At 33.7% G+C, this 17,858-nt stretch overlaps 1 protein-coding gene across 2 annotated transcripts in view; it reads left to right on the top strand.

Annotated features, from left to right (window-relative positions):
* Nucleotides 1-17,341, top strand: part of VGlut (Vesicular glutamate transporter) — a 214,878-nt gene extending 197,537 nt beyond the window's left edge. For both annotated transcript variants that reach the window (XM_074093164.1, XM_074093163.1), the window contains exons 9-14: nucleotides 1,551-1,713; nucleotides 2,327-2,434; nucleotides 3,373-3,558; nucleotides 4,315-4,500; nucleotides 6,380-6,556; nucleotides 7,385-17,341. In XM_074093164.1, coding sequence (XP_073949265.1) covers nucleotides 1,551-1,713; nucleotides 2,327-2,434; nucleotides 3,373-3,558; nucleotides 4,315-4,500; nucleotides 6,380-6,556; nucleotides 7,385-7,597 — 1,033 coding nt within the window. In that variant the 3' untranslated portion in view covers nucleotides 7,598-17,341. The remainder of the gene's footprint in view (nucleotides 1-1,550; nucleotides 1,714-2,326; nucleotides 2,435-3,372; nucleotides 3,559-4,314; nucleotides 4,501-6,379; nucleotides 6,557-7,384) is intronic.
* Nucleotides 17,342-17,858: the final 517 nt, after the last annotated feature.

The following is a 17,858-nucleotide window of genomic DNA, read 5'->3' as shown; positions in this document are numbered from 1 at the left end:
GAATTCACTTTTTGCTATCCCGCGGGAATTTTACGTTTTCCCGGAGAAAAGTAGCATATGCCAATCAGGGATAATGTAGCTCCCAATTGGTAAAATATCTTTTTAAATCAACCCCAATGATGAATTTACTTAAGTATTTCGATCCTGCGGGAATTTTGCATTCTTCTGTAGAAAATCAGCCTATTTCAATCAAAGATACTGCAGATTATTATTAGTGAAAGAATTTTTAAAATCAGCTCCGAATTAATTGTCTTACTTACTTCTATGTACCTTTCCTGCGGGAATTTTGCATTTTCCCAAAGAAGAGTAATCTATACCAATCATCAATAGTGTAGCTTTATATTAGTGGAAGAATTTTTAAAATCAGCTCTGAAGTTGAATTCCGTTTTTTTATCCCATGGGAATTTTGGATTTTCCGAAAAAAAAGTGGACTATGTCAATCGAGGATAGTCATATTATATCATATGAAAGAATTTTTAAAAGCAGTGCCAAAGTTGAATTTACTTATTTCTATCCCGCGGGAATTTTTCATTTTCCCAGAAAAACGTATCCTATGTCAATCAGGAATACTGTAGCTTACTTTTGTTGAAAGAACTTCTGAAATCAGACCGAAGTTGAATTTACTTATTTCTATCCCGTGGGAATTTTGCATTTTCCCGAAAAAGAGTACCTAGTCTATACTAATGAGGAATAGTATAGCTTTCTATTGGTGAAAGAATTTTTAAAATCATCCCCGAAGTTGCATTCAGTTTTTTCTATCCCGTGGGAATTTAATAATTTCCCGAAGAAAAAAATAGCCTTTGTCATTTGGGTATAGTCATATTACATAATATGTAAGATTTTTTTAAATCAGCTCCGAAATTTAATTTATTTATTTCTATCCCGCGGGAATTTTGCATTATCCCGGATAAAAAGTAATCTATATCAATCAAGGATAGTGTAGCTTACTAACGGTGAAAGAATTTTTAATATCAGCTCAATAGTTTCAGAGATTCGATTACAAACAAAGAAGCGAAAAAAGTTTAGATATTTCCCTATCCCGTGGGAATTCGAAAAATCCTTTCTTAGTGCGCGTCTACAACTATTAAGAAACATATATTCCAAATTTCAAGTTTCTAGCCCCAGTGGTTTGGGCTGTGCGTTGATCTATAAGTCAGTCAGTCAGTCAGTCAGTCAGTCAGTCAGTTTCTTCTTTTATATATATAGATGTAGAATTGTGAATCAATGAATATTTTTCACAGTTCAAATTATATTTTTGAGTTAGTACAGTCGAGTTCATAAACTTGTGAGCAAAAATTGTATCAAAAATATCTGAACACGCTTCTACGCCGTTAATAATAGTCGTGTTCAGATATTTTTGATCAAAATTTTGCTCACAAGTTTGTACCCTACCGTAAATAAGTATAGCAAGATTACTGAAACTGATATGCTCATTCAATCTTCTGGTTCCATTGATAGTTGTTTACTCGTAAGTAAAGGTTTTGAAAATAAAAACTTTCTTTGAAACTAAATTGTACTTTATTTGTAATCATGTTTATGTTGTTATAAAGGTACGTAATGTGGCTTTGGTTGGTTTTCGAGCGACCGAGCAAGCACCCGCACATATCGGGCAAGGAGCTAACTTACATAGAGCAGTCGCTCGGTACCGCCACCCAAGCTGCTATGCCCAGCTTCTGGTGCACACCCTGGAAGGAGTTTGCCAGCTCCCCACCAGTAAGTATTTTATCATCATCATCCCAGCCTATATACATCCCACTGCAGGGCACAGGCCTCCCCTCAGAATGAGAGGGCTTGGGCAGTAGTTCCCACGCGGGCCCAGTGCGGATTGGGAACTTCAAACACACCATTGAATTGCTTTGCAGGTTTGTGCAGGTTTCCTCACGATGTTTTCCTTCACAGTAAAGCTCGTGGTAAATTTCAAATGTAATTTCGCACTTGAATTTCGAAAAAACTCAGAGGTGCGAGCCGGGGTTTGAACCCACGATCCTCTGCTTGAGAGGCAATAGGTCAAACCACTCGGCCACCACGGCTTACACATAGACATCATTTATTCAGTAAACAATACATGATTGTGTTTGAATCTCTTACAGCTAACAAATAAAATAAAATACATCAAATATATCCAACACGTCTTAGACTCTATCTATACATTTCATCAAATATTCTTTAATGTTTATAACAAACATTACACGATGACTTTTTTTTCATAATTACGCAACTAAATGTGACTAAAATAAAATTTACTACTTTTTTTAATACACATGTCATGATAGTTAAACATAAGTAAGACGGTATAAAGTTTTCAAGAATCATTGCATTGTTTCAGGTATACGCTATAATTGTAGCAAATTTCTGCAGAACGTGGAACTTCTGTTTGTTAGTCATTTTCCAATCTTCGTATTTTAATTCAAGATTCAACATGCAGATCACAGAGGTAAATAATAGTTATTTGTGTCACAAGAGAGCAAAATGGTGTATTTACGGCGAGGGCGTACATTGAATCCAGAATGTAGCGAAGGATTCTACAATAGAATCCTGAGCGTAGCGAGGGATTATAAAGTAGAATCTTGAGCGTAATGAGGGATTCAAGTGTTAACGCCCAAGATGAAAGTAATTTTGCTCCCGAGTCGCTCATACAACTTTTCACACCGAGCTTTAAGAAACTTGGAAAAAATAAATTCTATATATTATTAAAGAACAACCAGCATAGAAAATGGCGTGGCTTTCCATTATCAACTTCTAAAAATGGCATTTGCAATAAAACACTTAGAAAAGCCTTGAACAGAAAAGTTGTACTTGGCTCCCTCTCGTCAGGGAGGAAAAGTTACTTTTCTGAAGGAGAGGTGTGAAAAAGCTATTGTAGTCCATTCATAATTACCACAGTACTCAAAACTTAATTTCGCAAAAATATTTTTATTACATATGATACTTCACTCTACTTGTGACCACGGGCGCTGTAGTACAGTCACCAGCACCAATAACTGACACAACAAAGAGTGCATAAATATCTGATACGACTCTATTTCTAGGACCGGTACGACGTGTCAGATATTTTTGCACGCTCCACTGTGGCCCATTTAATGCAGGTGGCTGTACCACTCGAACGTCAATGTAGATAGGTAGGTACAGTCACCAGCATTAATATCTGCCACAGCGGAGCGTGCAAAAATATCTGACACGTCCTTCTGGCCCTAGAAATAAAGTCGTATCAGATATTTATGCACGCTTGCTGTGTCAGATATTGGTGTTGGTGACTGTACATAGCTATCATTTTCTACTGAAGTAATTATGAATGAAAATCCCGATGGCATTGTATTGCGTAATGCGTTCTTTACCTAGTTTTTTATTAATATCTCAATTCGTTTCTTCTAGTCTGGATTTGTCGGCGCCATTCCACATTTGATAATGACGTCCTTAGTACCCATTGGTGGTATGCTGGCAGATTACTTGCGGAAGAATGGAATCATGACCACCACCAATGTGCGGAAGCTGTTCAACTGCGGAGGATTCGGGCTCGAGGCGTTCTTCTTTGTGCTCGTTGCTTATGCTAATAATAAGGTACAATTATCTCGATGACTTTAGTAGTACATTATTGCCCAGGCCGAAGTACTTAGGCAAATGCTAGATGAGTATTGATTTAAGCGGACGAGCTTGCGGGTTAGCATTTGGAATTACACTATCTTTTATTTAACATGCAATAGGTATTACGTATGTATGCATAGATACGGGTCAAATTTTGTATACGTAAGTTTAATTTGATCCTCCAGTGGCCGAATTGACTTATGTAATTGTGATGACAATACAATAATCTGGTAACGACATCCTGGTGGTCTTACCAATCGTCTCCGCAGGACGGAATAACTTAACGGTTTATGCCATCAACTTGAATTTTGGTAAGGAAATGTAGTTTGGATGACAATGTAAGTAAAGTCAGCAAAAAAGCTTGTATTGAAAATGTCATTCTTAACAAAAACTTATTATTCAATTTAGGCTACGAGAAGCAATGAACTGAAATAATTACTTCGCTCAGAGCATTTATGAAAAAACCTTCGTAGAAAACTCTTCTATAATCCTTGCTTTATGACGACCGGATGGTCAAGTGGTTAGAGAACCTGACTACGAAGCTTGAGGCCCCGGGTTCCATTCCCGGCCGGAACAGATATTTGTATGAATGTTTGCTGTCAGGTCGTGGATAAGTATGTTTATCCGTTGCCTAGTATCCATAGTACAAGCTTTGCTTAGTTTGGGACAAGATCAATTGGTGTCAAGTGTCCCATGATATTTATTTATTTATAATATTTATTATCTTCTCAGTACGTGGCGACCATAGAGCTGACGCTGGGCGTGGCATGCAGCGGCTTCGCCATATCTGGCTACAACGTGAACCACTTGGACATCGCGCCGCGGTACGCCTCCATCCTCATGGGGTTATCTAACGGCATCGGCACTATTGCTGGCTTCGTCGTGCCCATCGTCATCAACTACATGACACAGGAGAAGGTCAGTGCTAAAACTATCATGATCCTGAAGACACCACCGTAACTAGCATTTTCCATAAGGTATAATTTTCACTGTCAGTACAGTACAATGTCAGTACTGTTAGTGCAGTGAAAATTATATCGTAAAGTGCTAGTTACGCGGTATTGCAGGATCACAGAATCACTGCTGATCGAAAACCTGTTCCCTCTTAGAATAGCACAATGAACGATAGCTTGCCTCCTTTATCCACCGGTAAAGTATGTGAGCATATTAATGAATGTTTGTTAACCTTTTACGCACAATGTATTGAATAAAACTAAGTTTATAATCTGGATTAATACGAAATAACATGATATTTTTTACGGAAATCAGCTGCAATATATGTATGTACATATGTCAACAAAACGAACTCTTCAAATTCAAACCATTTTTACTTACAATAAGTTAAGTATGCCGCAATGGGCTCTTTTACATGATTTTTTTTAAACTACCAGCGTTTTCTGAAAGACCATCATTGCCAAGAAGAATGCGCCGCAAGAAACTTGGAAGAAAGTCATGTATAAAATTAAAGAAAAATTACATGAAAAAAAATATAATACAGGAATGTATGGGGTCTCAAGTCGATGTCACGAGCAACAGCTAGTTAGGATTTGTAATCTTATACAAGTGAAATTTCCTTCCTGAAATTAAATGAAGACCACGACGTAATTTGGAATTCCCATTATATGCATATGGACAAAAAAATGGTTATAGTTACTTCAAAAATAACTTTAAAAGAATTATGTAAAACAAGGGCTAGCTGGTTGGCATGGTAATGGAATTTATTGTTTTCCCGCTCAAATTTTTTAGACTTCCCACTTTGAATCCTATTGAACGTTACAAGTGACACTCCCCACCGTATCGCTCCTCAGCGATAGCAGGCGCAACAAAAAGCACATTCGGCCGTGGCTAATTTTAAAAAGGAAATCGAGCTCCGACCGAGTTGCGCCCGGAATATGAAATGAATCGCTTTGTGGGTGCGCGCCGGTGCGTCGCACCGGAGTGCGAAACAGTATTTATGAGTTAGCACTTTATTACGGCTCTACCCTACAACGGCATTGCGCGCCGATGATTTTGTACTGTGCATTAAGTTTAGATAAACATGACATTTTACAGTTTACACCAGACTGTGCATTGATTTGTCTGCGAGGAGTTAGATTATATTGATAAGAAAGACTAAAATAAAAAAATAATCAGCAGTAAGATAAATGTGTAAATATACTTCAAAATTAAAATTAGACACAGTCAAGCTTGAAAAAAAAAGAGTTTGTATAGAGTCCCTGTCAAGCTTTTATTTAATATCCTCGATTTTCCAATAACTTAAAATGCTTTCCACAAAAAAAAAAGAATATTTTTTTTCACATGAGCTAAGTAAAAGTATGTAAATTAGCTGAGTGTGTGATTACAAATATTTAATATTGTAATTATGCACTAACTTATTTCGCGGGCGACCAATTTGATATCATCTATTTTATTTTAAGCATGGACTTCCCCAAAGTATTTCTCGACACTATTTAAAGGGGTTAGATCACTCTGGCGTTTTTAAATCAAACTCGTATCTTACCTAAAGACCTAAATAAAATCTTTACTAGAAAATTACTGAGAATGTACCTACCAAGTAAATAAGTATTTCAAAGTTAGCGGCAATACGAGTATAAAAATGGTGAACAGAAAAATGCCTAAAATATCATTGAATCAGCCAGAACGACATTTAATTAGAGCTGTATTTGAACCTAACCAAAACAGGTACGTTTTGCAAACTAAAACGATTCGATCTTTAACTAAAACCCATAGAACTATACTACACCAGTGCGGGGATTACTCATTGAATTATTCATTCAACACTTTCTTGCTCAAACAGGATAAACTCGAGAAAGCAATTACGGAGTGGCGTGAGGTGTTCTTAATGGGTGCAACGGTCCACTTCATCGGCATCACCATATACGGCATCTTCGCGTCCGGGGAGCTCCAACCCTGGGCTGAGCCTACGGGCCCCTACGAGTCGCCAATCAAGCCCAAGGATCATGAGACAACCTTCGTAAGTCACTTTTGTAGTTTTAATGAGTACAGTTTTGGAGCAATTTCCTCGTACTTTTGTAATAAACTGCAATCTTTTACCTTGTTCTATTCGAGTATAGTCTGTTCGCCGAAGTTGATAAAAAATATAAAAATTAAGGGTTCTTTACTCAATTCAAAGCTGGCTGGCTGACATAGTCACATTAGGTGTACTAAAGCTTCGTAAAAATAAAAAATAAAAAAGGTGGTCCGCTAGTTATTTTTGCCGAGAAAAACAATATTAACTCTATAAAACAGAAAACAGCACGTGAACATCCAAACGATACACACGAACTTATTCTAGAGTTAAATAGCAATTAGCAATATGGCTGTCACGTCCGCACGCTCGCCCAGACACGTTTGACAAGAACTGAATGCCTAGTACCACAAAACTCTGTTCGCGTGGTGACAAGAGACGCCAGTAATACAGTTTGCGATAATTAAGCGACATGTATGCGCTATTCCGAGAGCCAGCGGAGCAAGATAAAAGGTTGTAATTATATTGATTTGGATCTTCACAACTGACCTTGTACAATGTAATTTTGTACATACTAAGTTAATATTACAAATGCGCAAGTTCATGCGAAGCCAAGGGTAAAGGCTAGTGTTAAATACGTTCGGTTGTTGCAACATAACCGAAGGGTAATGGCAAAATAATCATTTTTTCAAAAACAAGCCCCGTATGAATCAGTTGAACGTATGAAAGCTAGTAGCAGTGAAAACGAGACACCCATCTTAACAGCCGTCGTTACCTCTTTTATAGACTATTTCCTAATAAAACAATACATTGATAAATACTCGGTGTATCTAGATGGACGGCCCATCAGCCCCTCTGAGGAGCGAAGACGCCCCCCCTGCATATGGTTCGTTGGGACCCCCGCGCCCTCCGGCGCCCTCGGCGCCCCCGGCGTCCACGGCTCACGTGCCCAACAACCCCTTCGTCTCCGGTGCTTTCTACCAGGCTGAACCGGTACAACCCCCGGCACATCAGTACCCCGAACTCACTGATGATGGCACTTACTAAATATCCTAACACAACGTAGAAGATCGTCTACGTAAAGCCGAGAACACAAAAGACCTGCCTTTAGCTTGTTTATTTTCGTGCAAGTAGCTGTGTGTTATATAAGCTCATATTTGTATGAAATATGACGTACGTGCAACAGCTACTTGTGAAAAAATTAACAGCATACAGGCATGTGTATCTTAACTTAACTAACAGAGTAGGTAGTCTGTCTATATTCATCCAGAATCAAATTAAATCGAAACAAGTATTTGTAAGATATGCAGAATACATACTAAGTAGATAAATATGTGGAAGTCATTTATTAGGAAAAAATTAAGACATTTTAAGAATTTCGGACTACCTATTTTTCAACTGTCAATATATGTGTTTTAATACGCTTAAACTTTATTCCAACAAGAACAACAAGAACTTAACAAGATTAACTGTAACCGACATAATTTTAACGCAGACGATCTACACTACGATTACTTTAAATAATCTATGCGTACTACTACAGACGTCTACACTATGTGTCACAATAGTGATGACAAATCAAGGAAAAAATCACAAAAGTGTACTAAGGTGTAACGTCATACAGAACTATGACTCTGGCAATACTTAAATATTTTTTGTTTGAAAATTTACGAATCTGTATTTTGAAATTCTTTGATTAATTATTATTTTATGAATCTATAGCCTATTGTAAATTGCTAGGCACGGATTGATATCACGACATAAGTACGAGTATATTCGACATCTACTTAATATCTTGGCTAGTAGTACGCATGTTGAGTCTTTGTGTGCCACGTGGTACAGTCGAGGAAACTAAATCACGTACCAGGGTGGAACCTTTTCTTAACCAAATTAGCTACGATTTCTTTGGCAGAGGTATGGGATGTCAACATGACATTAGTACCAAAAAGGTTCCAGCCTAGTAAGTAATTCAGTTTCCTTGACTGTACGTAGTGCGGTAATACTTATATAAAGTTTTGTTCAAGTGAGAAAATCTTGTTAGACTGAAATATAGTAATTTAATTTTAACAAAAACTTGCGACTCTTACGTTTTTACACACAGACCGAAGCGGTAGTTCTAGTTACGATTTTGAGCTCATTAGTATTTCTAGAGCCTGCTCTTCACTCACATACTGATTGAATAACCGACATTCCAGTGTGAAACCGGCATAATATAGATAGGTGAAATTACATGTGCTATTTTCTTGCCATGGTTATGGTTAGCTTATTCTATATCATATCGTATCAATAGATATGTCCCTGAACGAAATTCCTATTGTCTAAACTTTGTTATTTTCTGACACATTTTGTGTTGCTTACACCTTGTCGACATATGCATATTTTCGAAAATAATTTAGAGATTATTACACGCCTTGACATATCATAATCATGAAGTAATAAATAAAATTACGCTAGGATTGACTTCCGATGTATTCACATTTTTTTTTTATCCCATAGATACAACGTGTGACTTCCTAATGAACGTAAATTAGTATTTCTAGTTTAAAAAAAAACCTTTTTTCATACTTTGTCAGCTAACAACACTGACACTATCATTAGATGCCTCTTTGAAACGTCAAATAAATACTTGCATTCCATTGCTGCTTGAAAAAAAAGTCTAAGGTACCTAATTGTTATATTTTTTCGATAAAACGGTTCGCAATAGTTAAAGTTATCGTTAATTAAAATTCTTATGGATTTAGTTCTTAAGGATGTCACACGTTGTATACATCGCTCTTCTTGTTGCCTAATTGTTGTAAAATGTTTATATCTCTACAAATTAAGTATGTAATTAAATTGTTCAAATTTAGAATTACCTGTACCTATTTGAAATATTTAATATTGAAAACGTAGATATATATGTACTTTAAACTGTTAATGACAAAGGGAAGTAATGCAATCATTGTTTAAATAAATAATATACTTTGCAATGTCTGTGAATTTTTTGTTACTAAATATTGTTTATATGATTTGTTGTTATTATTACTTGTAATATACATTAAGACGATCATTAGAAATTATAGGATCGATTATAAATATTTTAGGATTGGTGTTGTTATGAATCTTGCTGACTACGAAATCTAGAAACAAAGTAGCTTAAAATCTATAATTTTCATGTAAATACGTGCCAGAGTATTTAAAAATATTTATTTTAATCAAATAACCAACAAATAGGCATGTTTCCCCGTCTCCTCATATAATATTAGTAGGTACTATTAGGTTTAGTAGTTCTGCACTAATTAGAAAAATAGTAACAATAATTGTAAGTAAAACAGTTAAAAATAGGAAATAATTGAGCTAATTGACACTGGTTATCGGAATATTTATAAAAAACTAATATTTAGTTTCTCATGTTTATTTGATAATTTCTTTGTACTTGAAATCAGCGTGTCTACAATTTATCACATAATGCTTTAAACTTAAGCGATCTTTACTAATAATTTTTAACACCCACGGGACTTTCTATTTCTAAAATTACCTTACTACCTATTTCAGTCATGCATGCAGTGGGCATGAGTAGACTATTTACTTGTACAAGTCTACTTGTGATTATAGCCGCTATTGTAATGTTTCATCGAGGTAATTATTGACACACAAACGGCTAGATTAAGTCCCAAGTGTTTTATGGATTTGCATTTTAGTTTTAAAGTAAGCAGTTAATGAATAATGTGTATATAAAGTAAAATTTCGTTGAATTTTTGTTTATTTCCTTTAATTATGATATCCATTCAGTTATGAAAGAACAAACCACATAGTAAATAATGTGATAGTAGTTAGTTTAAAAAAGTGTATAGTATTCGTAATTATATCGTAAATGTAACAATATCTAATAATAATTTCTAATAAAAATATAGTGTAAATAGCTATTTGAGTTACGCACACGTTTCCAGTTTAATTCAAATTAATTGTTTACTAAATTATTTTTTAAAAATAAAGAATACTATAAGAAATATAGAATTCTGTTAGGTGTTTTGCAAAAAGAAGAAGAATATTAGTAACGTAGTATTTAATTAGTCGTAATTATGCACTTTTGTAAATAAAGCACCTTAGTATAGCTCCAAAAGAGTCACATCACAGTTAAAAAAATAGTTTACCTATTTTCAAGACGTAGATTCTAGTTCACAGTCATTATGCAACGCATCTCTACATATTTATAAATTAAAATAATTCTGCATCCCATTGGAAGAATGATTGTAGATATTATGTTGATTTATTCAGATTTTGTAGTTTCTGGGTTTAAAAGCACGGCATTGTTCTTAATCTAAAATCACACCGTAGTTCAAGAATTTTCAGCGTTTTACCACAAAAAGTTAGACAATCATCGAATGTATCGTTAGCAAATAGTTCATAGAAAACTGACTGACTGAGTTTCGTTTAAGACATATTTTATTATTTGTGGTAAGACTATCGATATTATATTCCTTTCATCTGCTTCGTCTATAAATGACCCAGCAACTTGCTTGCCTCAACTTTAATAAAATGGATCTAACTTGACACAGCACACAAAATATGCACCACGTCTCATTTTTACTTCTGAGCACAATGCATGAACTTGCACCTTAACTAGATATGCACTTAGCAGCTGGAGTTATAGCGGCGTATGCTAGAAAATAGTAGGCATTAACTCTAAATCAATAGTGTGAAATTGCCTAAGCACCAAGCGAGTCTTCTGTGTTACGAACTGTCGATTTTAGTACCTTAAATTTCATGACAATATTGAAGCTTTAGCACCTACCTAACATCAACAGGGTATGAGTCTTACAACGACGACTATGGAACAGCAGGTTTGTGACAATAATAACGACTGAAGTTTGATGTAAGAGACTAGACTAAGATCACTTGTTAAAAATGCACATTTACAGGTATCCATAAAAATTTGAGCGTAAAACTGAAAGAATATGCCGTTATTTAAACCCAGGAGGTTTCTAAATTAAGTGACGTGGCGATTTATTCTAACAAAGATCCACGTCACTGATAAATATTTTGTTAACATGTATTATAATATAACGGACAATAAAATTTGCTGCAGACTTTCACCGAAAATCACAATAGAACTAAAGATTTCATTTAAAGCGACTAAAGGGTTTTATCGTATTTGATATGCTGTTACGGAATTACTAAATTATGTAAACTTTTGCAAATGATATTAATGTTTTCTGAATGTAATAATAAGGACACATATTAAGATAATTGTTAATTCTAGGTAAGAAAATGTAATAAATAGGTATAAAAATAGTTGGTGCGTTGGACATGGGTGAGAATTATCATGGGTGGGCAATTTAATAATTATATTTTCCGTTCAAATTGTCACCTAATTACGAAATTATAAAAGGATCTATTAGAATGGCTACATTTGAATGGATATAATAGGAATGAATTATATTGGATAGTTCCATTTGACAACTTCACCTTTGCACTACATCTTACAGCGATTAAAATATGCTTTATCAGAACATATTTTTTCTGTTAGCAATAAAAAAGTTCATGAAATCGAAATCTTACTAAAATTTGCCTCATATATATTTGTTTCACCTCGATGTCATTAGATTCATGTCTTAAATTGTAATATAGAGCAAGTCGTTGTTTTAAAAAATCTCTACACCGTCAATTTCTGTGTTGTAAAATATTTTGACTAACTTTTAAAGTATTTACTTGAATGTGTAGTGTTTTGTATCATGACATAGAAATTTAATAATTTTAGCAATAAAACAATTGTTTAAATCAAATTGACGTTTGTAGCTAAAATAAAACAGGTACATACATGTCTAAGCTATTCAAGACAGCATAACATTAAATAACTTGATCGAAGATCAAGTGTTTTGCTAGATATCATACATTTTAAAAGGGCAGTATTAAGAATGTGAATTAGAAAAATACAAGAATTGAACTTACTATATTTATAACATGTTTACTGACAAAAAATATCAGAAATATCATTATAAATGACATCCTCATAGTTGTAAATATATAACGTAGGGAAAGTTAAATTTTTACAAGATTTTATCTTTTCGTTTTTTTTTCAAAATTTAGAACGACGGATTTAAGCTTGAAAAAGTAACTGTAATCTAAATCTAAGCCGGGAAATGTGCAAATTATGATATATTTTAATTGTATGTAACATTATAATACGTAACTTGTTTTACTTAAATTAAAAACCGGAAACAAAATATATACGTTACGTGGACTGACGTTTACAAATAGGAAGCGCTTGATGAGCGCTTTATTTAGTGGTCTGTACCTAGGTCATATTCGAGCGTTTCAACCGCCTCATTTCACTAGTCACATTTTTATGAGTGGGCTGTAGAATTTAATTACATTTTCAAGTATTTTTAGACGTGAACTAAAATAATTTCCTTGCTCACCCGCGAACTTACGATAGCTAAGCTTATGCAAAATATGCGGGTGAGCAAGGAAATTATTTTAATTCATTGTTCATATGGACCTCCGCAAAGTAACGCCTGATTCAATAAATTTTTAGACGTTCCATACTCCTACTACTAGATAATCTGGAAACTGTAACATGTCTTCTACCATGTCAACAAAAATGTGCCCACGAAAATCATGTGGAATAAACGACCCACCTGTTATTAAAAATGATAATTTTCACGATGTCCAAAATTTATGGCTGAAAGGGTATCGATCACCCAGGCACTCGTTGACGTGCACTGTTAAGCTAAGGTTAGCTAAGTTAGCATAAGAGCATTAAGTAGTTAGTGATGCGATCGTATGAGACAAAATGTATTGATATTTAAACCATGCGACACAAGGAAAACCTGGAAGTTACAGTCCAATTATAACATCCACAGTACTGGTATAAGAAAGATAATGATACACGGGAAAAAGGCAGCCCAATTGCAAGTTTCAGATATTTCTAAAGTAAGGCCAAGCTTTCTAATCTAAAAAACTATACGAGGAAGCTATACCAAGGGTGGTCAGCTTAATTAAACCCAAGATCTATTATTTACTGACTGACAAGATTCTGTGCAATCTTCTAATCACATGAACAGTATTTTTCATGTAAATGTTTCTGCACAAATACAACTTTAGTCCTGCGTTCGATCGACTAGACCAGTACCTGCGATCGACAACCAACGTAAATCATCTAATTGGCCACCTGAGTCTTGTAAGTATGGAATGCGCTACACAAAACGGCCAAAATTTTGTGATTAATATTCAATCATTTTGTCTTCCATAATCGCAACAAAATACTTCTAAGAATCAATAAAGTACCTAAATCATTTATCGAAACATTTATGTATCTCTTAAAAGGTAACATTTGCAACTTCATCTCCTGTTAGTATTCTTGGTCATGTTCGCTGTTTGCCTTGGATAATTTTCAAATTCCATCATTGAATAATTTAAGGGCGACCACGTACTTAACTGTAAAGTACAGTAAATTTTAAGTTACCTTCTAATAAAGCTATAACAACATATGTAATTTTTTAAGCGTTCTTGTTCAACACCTGTTTTCATTACATGCACATAATACAAACCGCGCTATAATAAATTAAGTATACGACAATAATTATACTTTTAAAAGGGGTGATCTCACTCTATAAGGCTGTGTTGACAATAAAGCTCCCTTGGGGAGTGACAACTAGCTTGTATAATTAATATTAAGCATAATAATTTAAGAATAATAATAATAATATGATGCTTAGTTTAAATAAGAAATAATTTTCGTGTAATTTGACTTGAGGGAGTGACAATAATATTTTGAAATGTGTATTAAAACTGCGATATTTTGATGTACAACGTATATATCATATAGGTATTTTTTATGCTTCTTCTTTGCGCGTAGTTAAAGTTTTGCACTTGTTATTTCACATTGACATTAAATATTATCAGTTTTGTCAGTAGGTAGATACTCCAATAGATATTGTTTTTAATATTAAATCGGTTGTTTTCATTTTTCGTAATATTTAGTTTGTATTTAGTAATTTGCGTCAGTAATAATAAATAATAAGGCGAAAGGGATGTACAAATTTAATGTGTACACTGGTAGGTACTTCTTATTTATTTAAAGTAAATATTAATAAGTAAGAATAATACTTTTGTAACTATGTAAATAATTTAATTAGAACACTAAACCTATAACTTTGACTGCTTCCATGTAGAACAAAGAAATGTTTAAAATGCTTTGCTCTCAAAACTTCTAAAATTAATGTTCACATCAAATAATGTCACAATATTTTTGGTTTAGATAATTTTGTAATGGGAAATAAAATTGTTATAAAAATAATATTAATTGCGAAATAGTACACAGAATTTTCAGAGTCCGTTCATTGACTTTAGGTAGTTGATTTCTACATAGTTGCAGTCAAAATCAAAATGAACTAAAATTAAAATAAACTTTGACGTAAGTATTAATTGCACGAAGGCACTGATTTGTCAATTACTGATTAGACTCATGATTAAGGATTTGATTTCAAAGTCCTGATGTTGACAACCGCTGTAAATAATTTGTGTCGCTTTCGTCTCAATTTATTTGGTATAATGTTTTTAAGGCGCGGTCTTAACAAAGTTAAATATTTCTGTCCCATGTTATTTTAATATACCTTCTATCAAGATGTTTTGTTAAGAGTAAAAGTACGTAATTCTTTCAAAAACTTAATAATGAATTGTATACGACGTGTCAGACAGCGCAAGTAACCTATTCTTGAGGCGTGAAATGGAAGCAAAAAATGTATTGTATAGGTTCATAGTAGTACCTACCATAAATTCATAAATCCATATGAATATCAGATGGTAAAATGAAAATGTGTTTTTTTTTGTATTGTAAGCGGTTCAGACATAACATACTTACAAATTGATAATCAAGTATATAATATAGTGCTTAAAACACTTGAAGAAATATTTGATTTTGTTCTGGATGACCTGTCATCGGATCATTGGTCATTTAATTGGACCTTTTCTATATCCACGTCTTTGGTTAAATATCACATTGAATTACATGTTAATAAAATATTGTTAATTAGATAAGCAATTGGTCAGCACTTAGTTTCAATCTGGCCTACAAATAATAAGCGTAGTTAGCTATTTAAATTGTACACATTATTTAAGTTGTTGTGTTGTAAATAGTTGTTTTAAGCGTTATTTTTATCTTCTTCAAGTAGGTAGATCGCAAGAATTCATTTTAAAATAAATTTTGGATTCCTTGTAGGCAGTCAATATATTTATAATAAAGTGACATTTGTAAAATAAATGTGTTATTCTTACCATGTACAGTGGTTGGCAAGCATAGAAAATATTGATGCTAATATTAGGGCACCAGTTATTATTCACTGAAATGTAAACTGTAAATATTTGATTTTTAGCTTAGTAAGTATGACACTCATGTAATTTTTGAAAATTATTTTTATTTTTTGATTTGATTTTTGCTTATTTTTTCCGGCATGGAGAAAGTTAAAATAAGGTAGATACATATATGTATTAAGACGGGGAAATATGATTTTTGTATGGTTATTTCGTTTGTGTTATGGACTAGATGGAAGGATACGGGTACAGAAAGTTGCTGTAAATATTTGGGATCATAAACTTCTTTTGAACACTATTTGAAATTATTAACGTATATTTGTAAATAAAACGTCACCATCAACTTAATATAATTAAGCACTTACAAACGATCACATTAAATTAATTTATTTATATGTTGAAAATAAGAAAATGTGACTTTTTTGTCAATGTGCAATATTTTAACGACTTGAACGCAATTTTTTTTGTTACAGTGATGATTGATTCAGAGATAAAACTCTGTTTAAGTACCTAAGTATTCAAAGTTAATATGACTGTAGACTCTTAACTGAAGATTATGTTCAAGTTCTTCTCGGACTTTATGGCCCTAAATTTTTTGTGTATAGTGGCCTCCTTTTATAAATTACGTACAGACTTTAAAAAAAGTTACATTGTTTATAAAAAATAATCTTCATAAATACTTATAATTTTTCGAATGTTTATAACTTTAAAAATGGATTCGATTTGTAGCATTCGAAGATGGCGGATGTAGACAATATCTAATTTTGCTAGTTCTGTTTCTTTGGCTAGTTGAAGTATAATTTTGATAGTGTTTTATGCGGCGATTAACCTTAACAGTGATCCCAAAATTCTATATTGCTCTCGTGTCTAACATTTTTGTCTCGTGTCTAACGTGGTTTCTGGAATTTTACTATCAAGTTGCAAAAACTACAATCACCGTACAACGTGCCTCTCAAAGAGAGTTTACCTCGATACTGGCGAAATTGTCCTATTAATTAGGACAGAAAAGCCATATTTTAAAAGAGAAGAAGAAGAAATTTAATAATGTATCTACTATAGATGGATTTAAGCACATAAAAACATACAAATACATATTTCCATTATAAACCAACATATATACCAACTCACTAGTCATATTTGTGTGCTGAGAAAATCGATAAATCGTTTTTTAATTACTTTTTCACTTGAATGTTGCTATTAGACCGATATAGTAATATTAGATTCATTAGAATTATTATGTGACATATTTAGCATTAAAACAATTTAATTTAAAACTCTACGATAAATAAAATTGTTAACTTGTTTCTCGATGTTGTTACCTTCGCCCTGTTATCTATTCTATAGGATCTAAACCGATATATTCTAGCATTTGATAGACGACAAGTTTCTTTTGCAGGAGCATATTATTTATGGTTCTGGTAGCGCTGTTAGGTAAATGTTGTTTTTTTTCCAAAATGGTGACATTATCTTCCCTAAATAATAAATGTATAAAAAATACTCTGTTGTTTCTTTAATCGCAGTTTATTCTTGTTTTGCGTTTCCACCAATAATGTGTGCGCGGGATGTGTTTTTCATTATAGAAACACTTCATTTACACATTATCGCACAGCCCGTCTCTGGTGTAAACAGCTGAGCGGAGCGAGGCGAGGTGAATGAAGCGTTTCTATTGGTTAATGAAAAATATTTTCCTCGCAACACATCCTCGCACATCTCTGGTGGTAACGCTGCCTTAAAGGTGCTTTGAGACTAAACGAAGAAGCGAGCATTCAATGCACGATATCTCAAGTTTTTCAGTTCTGGTGCAGTGTTTCTTGAAGATTTTGAAGTCGTGGGTCATATTTAGAATTTTAAATGATTCCATGAACCCGTGACAAGAAAGTTCATAAGAAAAAAAACTGGCCAAGTGCGAGTCGGACTTGCGCACAAAGGGTTCCGTGCCATTATCTATACAATATTAGACATTAGCAAAAAACAAGTTTCTTGTATGGGAGCCCCCCTTAAATATTTATTTTAT

Source organism: Choristoneura fumiferana, chromosome 10, assembly GCF_025370935.1.
Source record: "Choristoneura fumiferana chromosome 10, NRCan_CFum_1, whole genome shotgun sequence".
Lineage (NCBI taxonomy): Eukaryota > Metazoa > Arthropoda > Insecta > Lepidoptera > Tortricidae > Choristoneura > Choristoneura fumiferana.
Note: the sequence above shows the minus strand (reverse complement) of the source record. Positions and strands in the feature narration are given on the sequence as shown.